At 46.6% G+C, this 20,830-nt stretch overlaps 1 protein-coding gene across 1 annotated transcript in view; it reads right to left on the bottom strand.

Moving 5' to 3' along the window:
* Positions 1-20,830, bottom strand: part of LOC137517767 (NXPE family member 2-like) — a 55,900-nt gene that overhangs the window by 3,667 nt on the left and 31,403 nt on the right. The window contains exon 4 of the mRNA XM_068234797.1: positions 2,656-2,891. Coding sequence (XP_068090898.1) covers positions 2,656-2,891 — 236 coding nt within the window. The remainder of the gene's footprint in view (positions 1-2,655; positions 2,892-20,830) is intronic.

Raw genomic sequence — 20,830 nt, 5'->3', positions numbered from 1 at the left:
TAGGTAGTGACAGCGACCCCCCAGGTTAGATAGTGACAGCGACCCCCAGGTTAGATAGTGACAGGGACCCCCCAGGTTAGATAGTGACAGCGACCCCCAGTTAGATAGTGACAGGGATCCCCCAGGTTAGATAGTGACAGCGACCCCCAGGTTAGATAGTGACAGCGACCCCCCCAGGTTAGATAGTGACAGGGACCCCCCCAGGTTAGATAGTGACAGGGACCCCCCAGGTTAGATAGTGACAGCGACCCCCGGTTAGATAGTGACAGGGACCCCCCAGGTTAGATAGTGACAGGGACCCCCAGGTTAGATAGTGACAGCGACCCTCGGTTAGATAGTGACAGGGACCCCCCAGGTTAGATAGTGACAGCGACCCCCCAGGTTAGTGACAGCGACCCCCAGGTTAGTGACAGCGACCCCCGGTTAGATAGTGACAGGGACCCCCCAGGTTAGATAGTGACAGGGACCCCCCAGGTTAGATAGTGACAGCAACCCCCAGTTAGATAGTGACAGGGACCCCCAGGTTAGTGACAGCGACCCCAGGTTAGATAGTGACAGGGACCCCCCAGGTTAGATAGTGACAGCGACCCCCGGTTAGATAGTGACAGGGACCCCCCAGGTTAGATAGTGACAGGGACCCCCAGGTTAGATAGTGACAGCGACCCCCGGTTAGATAGTGACAGGGACCCCCCAGGTTAGATAGTGACAGCGACCCCCCAGGTTAGATAGTGACAGGGACCCCCCAGGTTAGTGACAGCGACCCCCAGGTTAGTGACAGCGACCCCCGGTTAGATAGTGACAGGGACCCCCCAGGTTAGATAGTGACAGGGACCCCCCAGGTTAGATAGTGACAGGGACCCCCCAGGTTAGATAGTGACAGCAACCCCCAGTTAGATAGTGACAGGGACCCCCAGGTTAGTGACAGCGACCCCAGGGTTAGATAGTGACAGGGACCCCCCAGGTTAGATAGTGACAGCGACCCCCAGGTTAGTGACAGGGACCTCCCAGGTTAGGCAGTGACAGGGACCTCCCAGGTTAGGCAGTGACAGGGACCCCCCAGGTTAGGCAGTGACAGGGACCCCCCAGGTTAGGCAGTGACAGGGACCCCCCAGGTTAGTGACAGCGACCCCCAGGTTAGTGACAGCGACCCCCGTTTAGATAGTGACAGGGACCCCCCAGGTTAGATAGTGACAGCGACCCCCCAGGTTAGTGAAAGGGACCCCCCAGGTTAGATAGTGACAGGGACCCCCCAGGTTAGATAGTGACAGGGACCCCCCAGGTTAGATAGTGACAGCGACCCCCCAGGTTAGATAGTGACAGCGACCCCCCAGGTTAGATAGTGACAGCGACCCCCCAGGTTAGATAGTGACAGCGACGGCAACCCCCCAGGTTAGATAGTGACAGCGACCCCCAGGTTAGTTAGTGACAGCGACCCCCAGTTAGATAGTGACAGGGACCCCCCAGGTTAGATAGTGACAGCGACCCCCAGGTTAGTTAGTGACTGCAACCCCCGGTTAGTGACAGGGACCCCCCCAGGTTAGATAGTGACAGCGACCCCCAGGTTAGATAGTGACAGCGACCCCCAGGTTAGATAGTGACAGTGACCCCCAGGTTAGATAGTGACAGCGACCCCCAGGTTAGATAGTGACAGCGACCCCCAGGTTAGATAGTGACAGTGACCCCCAGGTTAGATAGTGACAGTGACCCCCAGGTTAGATAGTGACAGTGACCCCCCAGGTTAGATAGTGACAGCGACCCCCAGGTTAGTTAGTGACTGGGACCCCCCCAGGTTAGATAGTGACAGCGACCCCCAGGTTAGTTAGTGACTGGGACCCCCCCAGGTTAGATAGTGACAGCGACCCCCAGGTTAGTTAGTGACTGGGACCCCCCCAGGTTAGATAGTGACAGGGACCCCCCCAGGTTAGAGAGTGACAGGGACCCCCCCAGGTTAGATAGTGACAGCGACCCCCAGGTTAGTGACAGGGACCCCCCAGGTTAGATAGTGACAGGGACACCCCAGGTTAGATAGTGACAGGGACCCCCCACTGCCCCAGGTAAGATAGTGACAGCGACCCCCAGTTAGTGACAGGGACCCCCTAGGTTAGATAGTAATAGGGATCCCCCCCAGGTTAGATAGTGACAGGTGCCCTTCACTCGTTGTGCAAATTTGGGATTTTACACCCCCCGTGGCCGTCCCCGCTGACAACCTACCCCCCCCCCCCCTCACCTCACAGGCCTTCCCCGGTGACAGGCAGGAGCAGCCCAGCTTCAGACCTCAGTATCAGCCGGCGACCAGTATGCGGGCGCACCGAACTCAGTGAACACCACGCCGTATATGCGGAAGTGATGTCACTTCCGCATATCAGTGCGGTGTCCGCTGGGTCCTAGCGCCCGCATACTGGTCGCCGGCTGGTCGGAGGTCTGAAGCTGGGCTGCTCCTGAGTCCTGCCTGTCACCGGGGAAGGCCCCGGGGGGGGGGAACGACACACATAGGTTGTCAGCGGGGACGGCCACGGGGGGGGGGTGTAAAATCCCAAATTTGCACAACATGTGCACTGGCGGCAGGGGCGGCAACACAGGACTCCGGGTGTCACCCCCTAAGCATCAAGACACCCGGTGCGGGCCGCCCCTGCCGCTTGACGGTAGGAACGCCACTGAGATAGGGTATGCTCTGAAATGTACCCCTATGTTTAGTACAATCACAGTCTGATTGTTGCCTCTAATTAGGTCAATTTCACGTGCAATAGTGCGTTCCTCCTTCCAGGACTGAAAGGAGCCAGTGATGAATGGGAAGAAGTGCCTTTTCCAGGTTATCCCCATATTCCTATTTGGATCCAGGCTCAAAAGTTGGCATGCCCAGGTGTCTTCATAGAGCTGGAATGGAGTCAATGCTAAAAATAAATAAATGAATACAAAAAATAAAAAGGAAGAAAAAAATGAAGTGTGCAGTGAACATATAATACAAAATGCCGACTTATTACGTTTACATAAAAGCTAAAGTCACCCATCAACATTTCAGAGAAGCATCTCTAATATACTGTATATACGTCAGTCACTTTTGCTATGTTGGTGATGGCTGTGCTTTATGGCTCAGATTAATCAGAATCAACTTTATTCACCAAGTACAACAATCATAGCTGAAATAATTTTCGGTTCACATCAGGGGTGTAACTAGAGTCAAAAGGGCCCCCTGCAAATATGATTTCATGGGTCTACCTTGGTCTCCGAACCCCATGCAGGTCACGTGATCGGGAGCCGCGAATGGCAGCAGAGAGTGTTCAGCTGCAAAGCAGCATCTGGAAGTAGGAAAAAATTGCACACACTCCTGCACACAGTTTTTGTGAGTGAGGAGAGGGAGGAGACAGGGCCCCCAAAGCCTCTGGGCCCCCCTGCAGGGTTAGCAGGGGCAATTGCTGCAACCATGGTTTACATTTCATTTGGCAGTAGTACATAGACAGACATTGCATTAACAAACCAGTGGCGCACCTAGGGCATTTGACACCCGGTGCTGGGATCTTATAACACCCCCCCCCCCCCCCAAAAGGAAAGGAGCGAGTGTGGCATACTAAGCACGCCACGGTGGGTAATGCCAAGTATAGGTGCCCCTTGTATAGGTAATATAGTTGCCCCAGTATATGTTATAAAGTTGCCCCCAGTATAGGTAGCTAGCATAGTTGCCCCCAGTATAGGTATCTAGTTGCCCCCAGTGAAGGTAGTATAGTTGTCCCCAGTGTAGCTAGTATAGTGGCCCCCAGTATAGCTAGTATAGCTGCCCCCAGGATACCTAGTATAGCTGCCCCCAGTATAGCTAGTATAGCTGCCCCCAGGATAGCTAGTATAGCTGCCCCCAGTATAGCTAGTATAGCTGCCCCTAGTATAGCTGCCCCCAGGATAGCTAGTATAGCGGCCCCAGGATAGCTAGTATAGTTGCCCCCAGGATAGCTAGTATAGTTGCCCCCAGGATAGCTAGTATAGCTGCCCCCAGTATAGCTAGTATAGTTGCCCCCAGGGTAGCTAGTATAGTTGCCCCCAGGATAGCTAGTATAGTTTCCCCCAGGATAGGTAATATAGCTGCTGCCCCAATGTAGGTAGTATAGCTGCTGCCCCCAATGTAGGTAGGACTGCTGGCCCCAGTGTAGCTAGTATAGTGCCCCCCAGTATAACTGCCCCCAGTATAAGAGGTATAGTTGCTCCCAGTGTAAGTAGTATAGTTGCCCCCAGTGGAGCTAGTATAGTTGTCCCCAGTATAGCTAGTATAGTGGCCCCAGTATATCTGCTCCCAGTATAGGTAGTATAGTGGCCCCCAGTGTAAGTAGTATAGCTGCCCCCACTGTAGCTAGTATAGTGGCCCCCAGTATAGATGCCCCCAGTTTAGGTAGTATAGTGGCCCCCAGTATAGCTACTATAGTGGCCCCCACTGTAGGTAGTATAGTGGCCCCCAGTGTAGGTAGTATAGCTGTTCTAGTGTAGCTAGTATAGTGGCCCCCAGTGTAGCTAGCATAGTGGCCCCCAGTGTAGCTAGTATAGTGGCCTCAGTGTAGCTAGTATAGTGGCCCCCCAGTATAGCTACTATAGTGGCCCCTAGGATAGGCAGTATAGTTTTCCCCAGTGTATGCAGTATAGTTGCCCCATTATAGGTAGTATAGCTGCTACCTTAATGTATATAGTATAGCTGCTGCCCCCAATGTAGGTAATGCTGCTGCCCCCAATGTAGCCAGTATAGTGCCCCCAAGTATAGCTGCCCCCAGTATAGGTAGTATAGTGGCCCCCAGTGTAAGTAGTATAGCTGCCCCCAGTGGAGCTAGTATAGTTGCCCCCAGTATAGCTAGTATAGTGGCCCCCAGTATAGCTGTCCACAGTATAGGTAGTATAGTGGCCCCCAGTGTAGCTAGTATAGTGGCCCCCAGTGTAGCTAGTATAGTGGACCCCAGTGTAGCTAGTATAGTGGACCCCAGTGTAGCTAGTATAGTGGCCCCCAGTATAGCTAGTATAGTGGCCCCAGTGTAGCTAGTATAGTGGCCCCCCAGTAAAGCTAGAAGGAGGGGTAGCGGGGACAGCAGCAGGGAGGGGGGACAGACTCCCTCCCTCACCTGGGTCCCCTCCTTCTGCCTCTCTTCCCCTCCAAAATGCAGGCAGCGGGCAGCAAACAGGCAGGGTGGGCGGGAGGAGAATAACTCACCTCACTTCTGCGTTCCAGCTGCTGGAACGCTGCGTCGCTGTCACGTGCCTCTTCTGCGCCTTCAATGCTGGTCACTGTGCTTCCGCTCATAAGGGAGCACAGTGGGCGGCATTGAAGGCACAGAAGGGGCACGTGACGGCGATGGAGAGTTCCAGCGGCTGGAACGTGGAAGTGAGTTATTCTCCACCCGCCCACCCGCCCTGTCTATTTGCTGCCCGCATTTTGGAAGGGAAGAGAGGCAGAAGGAGGAGACCCAGGTGAGGAAGGGGGGATCTGTCCCCCCTCCCTGCTGCTGTCCCCGCTACCCCTCCTTATCAGGGGTGCTCGGATACCACTTTTAAAAATCCGAATTGATCCGGATACCCAGATATCCGGATCGGATATCTGAATCCGAACGTTTAGATATCCGCGCTCATGCGGATATCCGAACGCATTATCCGGGCTATCCGGCCGGATTCGGATATCCAGATAGAAAAACCAGAAGTGCCCTTTAAATTGCTTTAAAAAATTTTTTTAAGGGTAAATGAGGCATGTAGCATCATTATTTTTTGAAGGGGAACACTAATTGATGATGTGGGGATTTAAAAGTCCCCCCTCCCCCCCAAAAAATGGCTGTCAATTAACATTAGGCCTAGGTTCCAGACAGCGGTCGTGCAGCCCACATTGGCCTCAATTCAATAAGCTTAAAGGACTTACGAGCCCAAAATGTCTAAAAAAGCAAAGTACCTGTAAGCTGTTTAAATGCACGGAGGACGCCGTCCGCGCCCTCCGTGCAGTTCCGCCGGGTCCCCTTCCTGAGATCGCCCCCCGCGCCGACCCCGACCCCCCAGGCCGGGTCGGGCTCTCGTGCCGCTCTCAATATGGCCGCTTCCATTGGCCGCGGCTGCGCAGTCCGCCTGGCCGCGAGTGCGGCTGCGCAGCTCTACGGCCAACCCCCCGAACCACGCACTGTAGCGTGGATCGGAGGGGTTGGCCGTAGAGCTGCGCAGCCGCACTCGCGGCCAGGCGGACTGCGCAGCCGCGGCCAATGGAAGCGGCCATATTGAGAGCGGCACGAGAGCCCGACCCGGCCTGGGGGGTCGGGGTCGGCGCGGGGGGCGATCTCAGGAAGGGGACCCGGCGGAACTGCACGGAGGGCGCGGACGGCGTCCTCCGTGCATTTAAACAGCTTACAGGTACTTTGCTTTTTTTAGACATTTTGGGCTCGTAAGTCCTTTAAAGAGAACCTGTACTGAGTAAAAATATTTCAAATAAACACATGAGGTAACTTCAAATGAACATTACATAGTTACCTTGCCATCAGTTCCTCTCAGAAGCTCACCATTTTCTTCTGACAATAAGAATAATCCTTTCCAGTTCTGACAATATTTTGTCAGATCTGAAATATATCAGTTGCTGTCAGTAAAATATCAGTTGCTGTCAGTTATAGCTGAGAGGAAAACTGATGTACCAGGTAATGTCCATGTTTCCCTATGGCTCAAGTGAGCGATGTTACAGTTTAACTGTGTGCTGACCAGAAAGCTGTTATGGGTAATGGCCATTTTCAAAATGGAGGACGGAAAATTCCCTTGATCACAGTGAACAAACAGGACGCAGGACAGGAGAAAGACACTGAGGAGTAGACTACACGGGAGGTAAGTATGACTTGTGTATGCTTATTTTGACTTTTAATTTTCAGTTCAGGTTTTCTTTAACTCCTGTCTTTAATAACTCTTCTGAGATGTTTTACAGTTATCACCATGGTGATATAATTGTGATAACTGTAAAACAGCTCAGAAGAGTTATTAAAGACAGGAGTTAAGCTTAGTGAATTGAGGCCATTGTGTCCAAAGTCCAACCGCACAACTGGGACATCACAGTTTTCAGCCAAGACACCTCCAAAAAATTAAGCAGCAATTGTGTTTTGGGTTAAATATAGTGGTATCAGTGGCCTGTGGCACCCTGGCCTGGCGGTGGGAGCTGCACAAGCAGCAGGAGCAGGGCAATGCAGCAGCAGCAGATGTAACGTGTGCCAGGAGCATGCCGGACGTGGCACGTGGCAATTGGCACTTAGCACGTGGCACTTGGCGCGTGGCACTTGCCAAGTGTCATTTGGCACGTGGCACTTAGCACGTGTCACGTGGCACTTGCCAAGTGTCACGTGGCACTTGCAAAGTGTCACTTGGCACGTGGCACTTGCCAAGTGTCACGTGTCACTTGGCAAAGTTCGGATATCCGGGTTACCTGGATATCCGGAATCCAGATGAGCATCCCTGCTCCTTATAGCGCTGCTTTCCCTCCTGCTCTGCCACCATGGGGGGGTCATGACGACACCCCCGGCTGTCAGTCACCCGGGGCACCACGCCCAATGGTAGGAACGTCTCTGCATGGGAGGTATACAATTAGACACAGAGTTCTTCTTTTGGCGCAGGAAGAATAACCTTTGCTGTGGCTTCTTGTGTATTTTGGTGGTGTTCTGCCCCCATCTTAAGTCATTAGTTATCATCAGTGCTTCGATCAACTGAACTGAGAGCATCCGAGAGCATTTGACAATACAGATAGACTCAAGTAAAAATCAAATTAGCTATCAGCCAGAGAGCAGCAACAGGTAATACAAGTTTTAAAAGTGTGAAGACGGCAGCCAGCAAGCCTCCCAATCTGACAACAAAAGGGGTTGTCTAGTTCTAATTAGAGATGGCCCGAACAGTTCATCGGCGGACAGTTCTCGGCGAACTTTGGCTGTTCGGCATTCGCATTTAATGCAAGCTTTTTTGTCAAAAGTTTGTGTTTGTGTATTTTACCCTAAAGTCAATGGCCAATAGCAGTTAATAGCATAGCCCCTGTACGTGCTAGAAAAACCAAAATTTGCAGGGTATGTTAAGGAGGACAATGGGAACAAGAGGAAAACTTTTTTTTTTTTAAAGACCTTGTAGTTTTGGAGGAAATCTGTTTTACATTTACAATAGGGAAATAGTATATATTTCAATGCTGTAAATGACAGATAATGTACCAACCTAATGGTACTATAAATTATTTTTTTAAATCAGCCTTTATTATGCAGAAAAAAGGAAGGGTGACAAAAATAAGAAATGACATAATAACAGCTTACAGTAGTACAGTAAAATATGAAGCACTGTGAACAGACAAAAGAGTCCTAAGAAGGAAACACGAGAGTAACTGACCAGCTAGATACAGAGGTAATACCAACTCATAAACAAGGAACAGAACGATTTCCTGTTTGCGAGTCTGGAAGGAGAAGGCTAATAACATAACATCAACACCATTCAGGTAGAGCCCCAAAAAACAAAACGTCTGTCACGTATCAGTGTAAAGTCAAATAACCTACGGGTATCAAGCCAACCAGCCCAGATCTTTTCAAATGTATGAGGGGACCCTCTATGGGCATAATCTAGCTTCCCCAGCTTCAGGTAAGTATTAACCTGTTTAATCCATGTCTCCATGGAAGAGGGAACCGGGTTTTTTCAAACCATTAAAATAAGCTTTTTGGCTTGAAATAATAAACTGTGGATCATAAACTGCACATTTTCCTACAGAGCCAAACCACAACATAACCTAAGAATGCAAAAATGCACCGTTTTGTCAACTGTCTGATAGGAGACCTATGGTACTATAAATTTACGTTTATCAAAAGAAAGAACAGTGAATTTCATGATGGGGTTCCCAGGGGGTTAGTATGCAGTCTGTACTTAACCACTGGAAACCACATAGAAAATGTGGCAATGCTTTGGCCACTGATGGCTATACAGCTGCACTGCTGTATCAGGATCACTGGCAACTTTACCTATTTTTTGGACCATTCAAAAAGAAATTTCAGAGTGTGGGAAATAAAAAATAAAATTATGTGGGGTCCATCCCCCCCCCAAGCCTCTTTAACACCTTGTCCCCATGAAGCTTGAGATGAGCCCGAATGCGGAGCCCTGGCTGTGTTAGGCTTTGCACTCTGAGCTATACCAGGTATGGTATGGGGGGGCTCTGGAGGAGAGGGCCAGCCAAGCCTCCCCCTCTCCCCTTGAGTTCTTGTCCAATCCATGGACAAGGGGCTCTTCCCTACCTCCAGTGCCCCAGGAGAAGGTGGGGTGCGACGATTAGAGTTGAGCCGAAATGTTCGTAATTTCGCATTACTATAATTACGCATGCAAAATTTGCGATTACGATGCGAAATTACGGTAGCGTAATTGCCATTAAAATCGTAATTGAAAATACCGTAAGCGTAATTTTCAACGCGTAATTTCGTGTTTCGTTCATGCCGTAATTTCGCATTAAACGCTACCGTAATTTTGCTTTAAACCGTAACGCTCCGTATAATATAAAAAAGCCGCCGACTTTAAGGGTTAATAGCAAAGCCCCCTTAAATGCTAAGAGCCTCAAATTTGGAGAATATATTAAGGAGATCAGGAAGAATAAGAGGAAACATTTTTTTTTTCAAAAAGACCTTATAGTTTTTGAGAAAATCGATTTTTAAGTTTCAAGGGCAAAAATGTCTTTTAAATGCGGAAAATGTCAGTTTTTTTTGCACAGGTAACAATAGTGTATTATTTTCATAGATTCCCCCAAGTGGGAAGAGTTTTACTTACTTCGTTCTGAGTGTGGGAAATATAAAAAAAAACGACGTGGGGTCCCCCCTCCCAGACTTCTTTAACCCCTTGTCCCCCATGCAGGCTGGGATAGCCAGAATGCGGAGCACCGGCCGCGTGGGGCTCCGCACCCTGACTATACCAGCCCGCATGGTCCATGGATTGGGGGGTCTCGGAAGGGGAGGGGCAGCCAAGCTTTCCCCTCCCCCTCCGAGCCCTTGTCCAATCCAAGGACAAGGGGCTCTTCTCCACCTCCGATGGGCGGTGGAGGTGGAGGCCGCGATTTCCTGGGGGGAGGGGGGGTTCATGGTGGAATCTGGGAGTCCCCTTTAAAAAGGGGTCCCCCAGATGCCCACCCCCTCCTCCCAGGAGAAATGAGTATAGAGGTACTTGTACCCCTTACCCATTTCCTTTAAGAGTTAAAAGTAAATAAACACACAAACACTTAGAAAAAGTATTTTAATTGAACAAAAAACATAACCACGAAAAAAGTCCTTTAATATTCTTAATTAACCATTAATACTTAACTGTCCATTTAAATAAATGATCCCTCGCAATAGCCTCGGAAATGTTCTATCAGTTACAATGTAACAAAGTTATTACAATGTAACAACTTTGTTACATTGTAACTACGCCGCACCCGACGTCACTCGCCGCTCAGCCGCCGCACGGACCCGACAGAGCTCTGAGCTATATAGCTCAGAGCTCTCTAAGCATCTTTGTATTTGGGCTCCAAGGAGCCCCATTGGTCCTTAGCAGACCAATGGGGTTCCTTCTGATTTGAAGGAACCCCATTGGTCTGCTAAGGACCAATGGGGCTCCTTGGAGCCCAAATACAAAGATGCTTAGAGAGCTCTGAGCTATATAGCTCAAAGCTCTGTTGGGTCCGGACTCCGTGCAGGACGCTAAGTCCCCGCCGGCTCCGCTGCCCTCCCCGCCTCTCCCACATGTCACCCACATGTCACCCACATGTGGGTGACATGTGGGTGACAGATGTGGGCGGTGTGAACAGCGGGAGCTGCGGGGACTTAGCGTCCTGCACGGACGCGTAATTGCTGCGGCGGCTGAGCGGCGAGTGATGTCGGGTGCGGCGTAGTTACAATGTAACAAAGTTGTTACATTGTAATAACTTTGTTACATTGTAACTGATAGAACATTTCCGAGGATATTGCGTGGGATCATTTATTTAAAGGGACAGGTAAGTATTATTGGTTAATTAAGAATATTAAAGGACTTTTTTCGTGGTTATGTTTTTTGTTTAATTAAAATACTTTTTCTAAGTGTTTGTGTGTTTATTTACTTTTAACTCTTAAAGGAAATGGGTAAGGGGTACAAGTACCTCTATACTCATTTCTCCTGGGAGGGGGGGTGGGCATCTGGGGGACCCCTTTTTAAAGGGGACTCCCAGATTCCACAATGAACCCCCCCCCAGGAAATCGCGGCCTCCACCTCCACCGCCCATCGGAGGTGGAGAAGAGCCCCTTGTCCTTGGATTGGACAAGGGCTCGGAGGGGGAGGGGAAAGCTTGGCTGCCCCTCCCCTTCCGAGACCCCCCAATCCATGGACCATGCGGGCTGGTATAGTCAGGGTGCGGAGCCCCACGCGGCCGGTGCTCCGCATTCTGGCTATCCCAGCCTGCATGGGGGACAAGGGGTTAAAGAGGTCTGGGAGGGGGGACCCCACGTCGTTTTTTTTTTATATTTCCCACACTCAGAACGAAGTAAGTAAAACTCTTCCCACTTAGGGGAATCTATGAAAATAATACACTATTGTTACCTGTGCAAAAAAAAAACTGACATTTTCCGCATTTAAAAGACATTTTTGCCCTTGAAACTTAAAAATCGATTTTCTCAAAAACTATAAGGTCTTTTTAAAAAAAAAAAATTTCCTCTTATTCCCACTGATCCCCTTAATATACCCTAGGAATTTGGTGTTCCTAAACTTTAAGCAGGCTTTGCTATTAACCGTTAAAGTCGGCGGGTTTTTAAATGTATACATTTTTACTTTGAAACTTTAACATCGATTTTCTCAAAAACTATAATGTCTTTTTGAAAAAAATTTTTTTCCTCTTATTCCTCCTGATCTCCTTAATATATTCTCCAAATTTGAGGCTCTTAGCATTTAAGGGGGCTTTGCTATTAACCTAACATTGATCCATGCGTCAACTTTTCCGCTTGGGAGCATGGCCATACGCATTAATTTCGTAATACCCACTGTAATGCAAAAATTACGCTTACGCGAAATTTCGCGAAATCCTTCTTCATTACGATTATGTACTTACGGCCATAATTGTAATTACACTAATTACGCGAAATTTCGCGAAATCGTAATTACGTCATTACGCTCATCTCTAGCGACGATGCCCTGAGGGCGATTTTATAGTGGCATCTAGGAGTCCCTTATAAGAAGGGGACCCCCAAATTATAGCCCCCTCCCCAAGAGAAATGAGTATAGGGGTACACACGTCTGACTATCCGCTGTAGCAGTCGCTATTGGTTGCCTCAGCCGACTCTAGTCATGTATGTTTATGTAGCTTAACACCGGACCACATACAACTGGCTTTACAATGTTCATTATGAATCCACTGCATTTTTGGAAATAATTCACCATGAGACAAAATATGTGGTGAAGTCTCTGGTGCAGACTTTTGCAGGTAATAGCAAAGCTCCCATACATGCTATCGTCACCAAATGTAGTGTGTATGTCATGGCCAATATTTGGAGCATATCAATGTTTTCATTTTTTTTTTTTTGGGGGGGGGGGGGGGGGAATTGAGAATATCAATTTTAAAGTAAAGGTGGGAAAACACATTTTTAAAAATACACGAGCAGTGTCCCATTCAAACTTTTTTTTGGGCTCATTGCGAAGCCCATAAGCATGCTATCTATGTGACTTTGTTTTTTGTCTTTTTTTTCAAAAACAACTTATACCTTCTGAAAAAAAAAGTGATACAGAAATGTTGTAGCTTTTGAAAAAAAAAAAAACCAAAAAACTGTAGTTTTTGAAAAACATTGACACAGAAATTTAGGCAGGAAACTGCTTTTTAAATATTTTCTCAATCAGGTATTTAGATTTTTTTTTTTTTTTTTTTTACATAGCCACTTACAGCACATTTGGTAACAATAGCATGTGAGAGCTTAGCAGTGAGACAAAAACGATTTTAACTGGGACACTGCTCCTATTTAAAAATGTATTTCACCGCCAGTGACCAGCATTGAAGGCGCAGAAGAGGCACGTGACCGCGACGCAGCGCTCCAGCAGCTGGAACGCAAAAGTGAAGTGAGTATTCTCCGCCCGCCCACCCTGCCTGTTTGGTGCCTGATGTCCCCGCTGTCATTTTGGAGGGAAAGAGAGGCAGAAGGAGGGGACCCAGGTGAGGAAGGGGGGATCTGTCCCCCCTCCCCGCCACCCCTCCTTCTAGCTATACTGGGGGGCCACTATACTAGCTATACTGGGGGGGGGCACTATACTAGCTATACTGGGGGGGGGGGGCACTATACTAGCTACACTGGGGGGGGGGTCACTATACTGGGGACCACTATACTAGCTACACTGGGGGGGGGGGGGGGCACTATACTAGCTATACTGGGGGGGCACTATACTAGCTACACTGGGGGGGCCTCTATACTAGCTACACTGGGGGCCACTATACTAGCTACACTGGGGGGCCACTATACTACCTATAATGGGGGGCCACTATACTAGCTATACTGGGGGCCACTATACTAGCTACATTGGGGGCAGCAGCAATACTTCCTGCATGGGGGGGGTGTCTTATAATACCCAGCACCGGGTGCCAAATGCCCTAGGTATGCCACTGTTCACCGCCAAAACTTTGAAATCCATTTTTTTTTAAACTACAAGGTCTGTTTTGGTTTTGTCATGTTCTCACGATAGGCCTTGACAATTGACATTGCATACGTATTGTATCTGAGAAACATGTCTACAGTTACCACTTGAAGGCCATGAAGATGAAAATTGAAAAATACGTTGTTGTTTTTTTTTTTTATTGACTGAAAATTGAAGAGTTAGTTATTGAATTCTACACAGTTTTTTTTCCCTGATATGTTACTTTGATAACTGTGGTAATTCCAGAGCTCAGCTAATACCTGCCAACGAGAGCTGACCTGTATGGTGCCTCTAGATAACCTTGGGCCGATCACACGTCCCTGTGACGGCGACAACGCAGTCGGATGTCTGCCCTATCAACTTTCAATGGTACTTTCACTACCATGGTGACCAAGGGTAATGGTCACTGTAGTTGTGATGTATCATTCACTGTGTCCATCCATTTAATTGTCCGTTGCAATGGACATGTCATAGATATCATGCTACTCATGTCATGTCTGTGTTCCATGTGGTATGCGGAAAAGTCATGCAAGATGGGACTTTGCAGTTAACGGCAACCTCGGGGAGGTAGTGACAAAAAATAACAATACAGGACTCTTTCGAGGCCCTGTAATTGGAGTACACTTGAAATCCTGACCTATGGCAAGTCTGCTCATTACATATGTGTAATGAACCCAGCAAACCTCACCTGTCACCTCAGCCCTGACCATCTACAAATGTTGACTGTTAAATTGTTCCTATTTTTAATTGTAACAAAGTAAGAAAGAAATACAAAATTTATAAAAAAAATTGTTAAAGCTAACATCTATTTTTTTTTTTATTATCGTTCTGCTCTTTCTGGGCAGTTCCTTAACCATGAGCAGTGCTCTCCCCAGGCTCTTCTTCTTCTGCTCCACCTGGCTTGTTTTGATGAGTATCCGGCTGTTCTTCCACCATCTCAGGCAAGGATGTGGCACTGGCAAGTGGCATTCCCACTTACTATATATGTGTAAAGAACACAGCAAACATCAGCCCTGACCATCTAAAAAGGTTGACTGTTAATTTGCTAATTTTTTTTTACTTATACTGTGTTAAGAAATACAAAATTTATTGAAAAAAATAATGTTAAAGTCTATTTTTTAATGATAATTTTTCAGCTCTGTCTGGGCAGTTCCTTCACCATGAGCCTTCCATTCAGCTGTATGATAAGCTCATTTTTCTTTAAGTGTTGGCAACAACAGGCATTGTTTTTTTGCCCATCGCCCACAAAATAACCTTGCTATGAACAGTTTTTTTTATATTTGTGTGCTGCTTTTATTAATGTGTGCATACCATTGGTGTTTGTGTTTTGCAATCAGGTGCCTTCGCAAAGCAGTTGCCCCTAGTTGGGTGTTGGGCTTCCCACAACTCAGTTTCTTTTGGCAGAGGTTGCAGATGGCATTGCTGGTATCAGAGGCACACAAACAAAAAAATGCCACACTGGTGATCTTTGGATGGAATGTCGCCATTCGTGTGGTGGTGTAATAGACTGATTTTTGTGTAGAAAAATCTGTAAAGCAGTAACTTCCCAATAAGCTATTGGAAAAGAATCCTATTCTTTGAAATATCTGTGGAGATAACAGGCTGAAATACAGGATCAGGATTTGGGCTATCTATTGCCTGAGTCTGTTTATGTTTAGCAACTTGTTGACCTGGGGAAAGTACCTAAGGGGAGGCTCGTGGCCTGCTGCCTCATTCTCATCAGACATGATGCAGGCAGAGGAAGCATGCTCATGGAGTTCTTCTTTATAATTCCCTTTTTCAGGTATTTTATCCATACTTTGAGATCAAAGTGAATTCAGTGATTGCTAGACAGCTATTGTATGTTATATGAACAACGTATGAACATGTTAAATGTATGTGAAGCAGATATTTGCTGTGGTTAAACTGAGCAGTGCTGGATGTGTTATATATCAGGCAGCTAGCTAATTCAGTCATTTCAGTACTATATGTGCTACATGTTAGGCAACCAGCACTCAGCCATGTTAGTGATTTGTGCAGAAGAAGAGCAGATCAGGCCTCACAGCCAGTATGTAATGTGTGTGTTCACATGAAGCCTTATAACTCACAGATCTGTAGGAATAATGTGTTTATTGTAAATGCATTTGAGCTAGTGTGCAGCCACATGTGTGTTTAGTGACTCCCTGCAGTCAGCCATGCTGGAACCACGTGTCACAGGGAATCTATGCAGTTATGAAGATCAGCCAGCAAAGTTAATGCATCTTTATCAGCAAGAATTGCTTTTGTATTTGCACTTTTATATGACTGTTAAATGGACGAGAACTGGATGTTATTGTGGAAAAGTTCTTATTGAAAACCTTTTTCTATGCTATATAAGATTTTATTTGAATAAACATTCTCATCAGACATGATGCAGGCAGAGGAAGCATGCTCATGGAGTTCTTCTTTATAATTCCCTTTTTCAGGGTGTAACATTTTGTAAGAAAGCTACCTATTGTTCAAAAATCTGTCAAGCTGAACATTGGCCTCAACACAGGAAATCGTGTGGACAGTATCATGGTCCACCAGTGCATGCCAGCAGCCCTAGAAAGGAGGATAGTCATTCCCGCCTTGTCACTCTGGTAGGGAAACAGTGTATAGCTGAGTGCTACATACAGGGGCATAGAACACGAGCATTATGGGATACGGGCTCCCAAGTATCCATTGTTGATGAAGAATGGAAAAAGAGATATTTGCCAGATGTGAAGTTAAGAGACATTTATGAGTTACTTGATGCTTCTGAGGATTTGAAGATCACAGCTGCTAATGGACAGAGCATCCCTTATTTAGGATTCATCGAAGTTACATTTGGATTAGCTACAGATAACGATGACCTCACTGAACTTGTTGTCCCCATCTTAGTGATGAAGGGTGGAAAGCTCTCCAAACCTATTATAGGCTTTAATGTTATTGAGCGAATAGTTAAATCTAGCGCCACAGCACAAGTATCAGCAACAAAAAGAGAGCAACTGCATGAGAAACTAAGAGCCACCTTCCCAAACCTTGAGAGAGAAAGTGTCACTGCCTTCATAGATATGGTGACAACTGAGCAACCATGCGACTATGTAGTGAGAACGACCAAAGAGAAAGTCATTGTGCCAAGACACACCTCTGTTCAGATAGATTGTAAGGTGCAAACACAATCAATAACTAAGGACACTACAGTTCTCTTTGAGCCAGATGTCAGTCCCCAGTGGCCTGAAGGACTTGAGTTTTGTGAGACGTTAGTAATGCTGAGAAGTGGTGTGTTGCCTTATATTGTCCTTACTGTACAAAACCCAACTAACCATGACATTGAGATATTAGGAAGAACTGTAATAGGTACTGTACAGCAAGTTCAAGCTGTGTATCCAGATACCATCTTGGAGAAACCCAACAAAAGCCTTCCAGTGTCAGTGAGTCTAGTAAAAGCAGGAAGCGAGCAAGTTGCTGATACTCCATGGGATCCACCAATCGACCTGAGCCACTTGAGTGAACCAGAAAAAGAGGTGGTACAGAAACTACTTCGGGAAGAATGTTCCTCTTTCTCCAAATCAGATGATGACATTGGGAGCATTGAGAAGCTAAAGCTAAGAATCTCCTTGAGTGATATGAATCCTGTAGCGCGCACATACATATCCACACCGAAGCCACTCTACAAAGAAATGAAAGACTATCTTCACAACTTTATTATGCAAGGATGGGTACAAAAATCCTGCTCATCTTATGCTTCACCAGTTGTCTGCGTAAGAAAAAAAGATGGTAGCTTACGCTTGTGCATAGATTTCAGTTCTCTGAAATCTATGCACAAGCGTAAGCTACCATCTTTTTTTCTTACGCAGACAACTGGTGAAGCATAAGATGAGCAGGATTTTTGTACCCATCCTTGCATAATAAGGTTGTGAAGATAGTCTTTCATTTCTTTGTAGAGTGGCTTCGGTGTGGATATGTATGTGCGCGCTACAGGATTCATATCACTCAAGGAGATTCTTAGCTTTAGCTTCTCAATGCTCCCAATGTCATCATCTGATTTGGAGAAAGAGGAACATTCTTCCCGAAGTAGTTTCTGTACCACCTCTTTTTCTGGTTCACTCAAGTGGCTCGGGTCGATTGGTGGATCCCATGGAGTATCAGCAACTTGCTCGCTTCCTGCTTTTACTAGACTCACTGACACTGGAAGGCTTTTGTTGGGTTTCTCCAAGATGGTATCTGGATACACAGCTTGAACTTGCTGTACAGTACCTATTACAGTTCTTCCTAATATCTCAATGTCATGGTTAGTTGGGTTTTGTACAGTAAGGACAATATAAGGCAACACACCACTTCTCAGCATTACTAACGTCTCACAAAACTCAAGTCCTTCAGGCCACTGGGGACTGACATCTGGCTCAAAGAGAACTGTAGTGTCCTTAGTTATTGATTGTGTTTGCACCTTACAATCTATCTGAACAGAGGTGTGTCTTGGCACAATGACTTTCTCTTTGGTCGTTCTCACTACATAGTCGCATGGTTGCTCAGTTGTCACCATATCTATGAAGGCAGTGACACTTTCTCTCTCAAGGTTTGGGAAGGTGGCTCTTAGTTTCTCATGCAGTTGCTCTCTTTTTGTTGCTGATACTTGTGCTGTGGCGCTAGATTTAACTATTCGCTCAATAACATTAAAGCCTATAATAGGTTTGGAGAGCTTTCCACCCTTCATCACTAAGATGGGGACAACAAGTTCAGTGAGGTCATCGTTATCTGTAGCTAATCCAAATGTAACTTCGATGAATCCTAAATAAGGGATGCTCTGTCCATTAGCAGCTGTGATCTTCAAATCCTCAGAAGCATCAAGTAACTCATAAATGTCTCTTAACTTCACATCTGGCAAATATCTCTTTTTCCATTCTTCATCAACAATGGATACTTGGGAGCCCGTATCCCATAATGCTCGTGTTCTATGCCCCTGTATGTAGCACTCAGCTATACACTGTTTCCCTACCAGAGTGACAAGGCGGGAATGACTATCCTCCTTTCTAGGGCTGCTGGCATGCACTGGTGGACCATGATACTGTCCACACGATTTCCTGTGTTGAGGCCAATGTTCAGCTTGACAGATTTTTGAACAATAGGTAGCTTTCTTACAAGATGTACATCGGCTGAGCTTCTGATCTCTCCCCTGAACACCACAGTGGAAACAATATGGTTGGGACATTCTTCTCCTATTGGTTACTCCCTGTCCCGTGGAAGTAACCATCTCCCATTTAAAGGATCATCTTTGTTTAGTCTTGTACCTCTCGCTTTGCATCCTGCAAGGAAGTGCTCACTACTTCCACATCGGTAACAATGGCTGCAATATTCATTTCCATTTTGCTGACACCAAATACACTTTCTCAGAGGGGCATATGCTGAAGAAGGATATAGGCGTTGAGGTCTAAACCTTTGTTGATAGGGGGTAGTGGCCATCTGTCTCGGTTCTTGGGGAAACACATAACTTTCTGGAGAATACTGTAACTGTTGAGGGGGTATACACTCCTTTACGGCAGGTGGTGTCTGATACTGTGTCTGGATAGTGGTAGGTTGTTGAATCGATTCTCTGATCTGTGCAACTTCCGCACCCAGGTTTTTTAATAAAGCTAGGTCAGAACGCATTTCTTTCAGTTCATTCAGTACCTCAGATTGAGTGTTACTAGTTTGGCACAGGTGGGTGCTTTTACCTTTTGGAGCTGCAGGTGTCTCTGACTGGACTGAGTGCACTGTGGCTGGTCGTTGTGGGGTGAGTAGCTTCTTTTTGTTCTGTCTCTCTGCTTCATTTGCACAGGCAATATTGAGTTTCTCCAGGAGCAGTTCATCACTTGTTGTTGTTTGCTGCAGGAATGGTTGAAGGTCACTTCTGATGTTGTCATTTTGCAAACCTGTTAAGACAGTATGAAGGAACATACTCTGTACCAGTACAGGATCATATCTTAGACCAGATTCTGCCTCCTGGGAAGCAAACAGGATTTTTTGTCTTAAATCAAAGGCACGGATCAAGAAAGTCTGTGGGTCTTCTTTACTGCTTTGTACCTCTGAGGTCAGTTGTTTGTACAATTCTGTTGCACCCTTCTCTTGGTAATGAGATCTGAGGATTCTCCTCAAAGTGGGCAAAGTAAGGTTGGTCTTACCCTCCAGGTAGCTGCGCAGCTGCAAATCTGGTGCTATTGCCCTAATCACTGCATCAACAATTTCTATTTCAGGAAACCCCTTGCTGATTCCCTGCTCAATTTGGTGGGCTAAGCTAGAAAAAGTCAGTTTGTCCTTTTGGCCTGGCTGACCTATCTGACCTGATATTTTAAATTCTCTACCCCACTGCAAAGGAACATGGTGCTGGAAAGTCTGCTGAGCGGGAACACGGCCTTCATTCAAACGCTTATCTCCTCCCCTTACTGACTTTTTTGCTTCACTGATCTGATTTGTCTGCTCCTGCTGTGCTAACGTTAATTTCAATTGTAGTGCTTCTATCTCTTTTTTCAACTGTTCAGCTTCTGAGAGAGGAACTATCTGTCCCTGTACCACATCTGCCTGTGTCTCCTCTGAAGCTGCCTGTTTTTGTGCACTATCCCCATAAGATTGTTGCAGCTCTTTCACTTTATCCTCCAGCATGAGTAACTCAGACATGCCCTGATCTTCTAGTTCACATAACTCTTCCCTCTCCAGATACCTCATAATATGCAAGATTATAAAGGACCGACTTTTATCTGCTACATTTTTAGATGATGGACCAGCAATAGATAAAAAGTCACATATTTCCAGCAAAGCATCTTTGGATAATGCATACAAGGCACCGCCCACTTGTACTTTCAAGTCCTCAACACCCGATGATTCCATCTCGATTCCTAGTCCTGGAACAAGTTTAGTCTGATGTTCAACCTTTTCCTGTAGGATAGACAGCGCAGCTCTCCTGGCACTATTCTTTAACCTCAGATCACATGCAAGTCTCTCCTTCCACAGCTGTTGAACCACCACGACCACTCTGTTCTCTCTGGCAATCAGCGTGTTTGAAGTTGAATGATGATTAGGGATGTCTGTCTGGGCAGCTAATCCTCATCACATTCATCTCGGTGGGACCTCCAAAATGTTACACCCTGAAAAAGGGAATTATAAAGAAGAACTCCATGAGCATGCTTCCTCTGCCTGCATCATGTCTGATGAGAATGTTTATTCAAATAAAATCTTATATAGCATAGAAAAAGGTTTTCAATAAGAACTTTTC

The sequence above is a fragment of the Hyperolius riggenbachi genome, chromosome 5 (genome assembly GCF_040937935.1).
Source record: "Hyperolius riggenbachi isolate aHypRig1 chromosome 5, aHypRig1.pri, whole genome shotgun sequence".
NCBI lineage: Eukaryota > Metazoa > Chordata > Amphibia > Anura > Hyperoliidae > Hyperolius > Hyperolius riggenbachi.
This window is presented reverse-complemented; position numbering and strand designations above follow the sequence as displayed.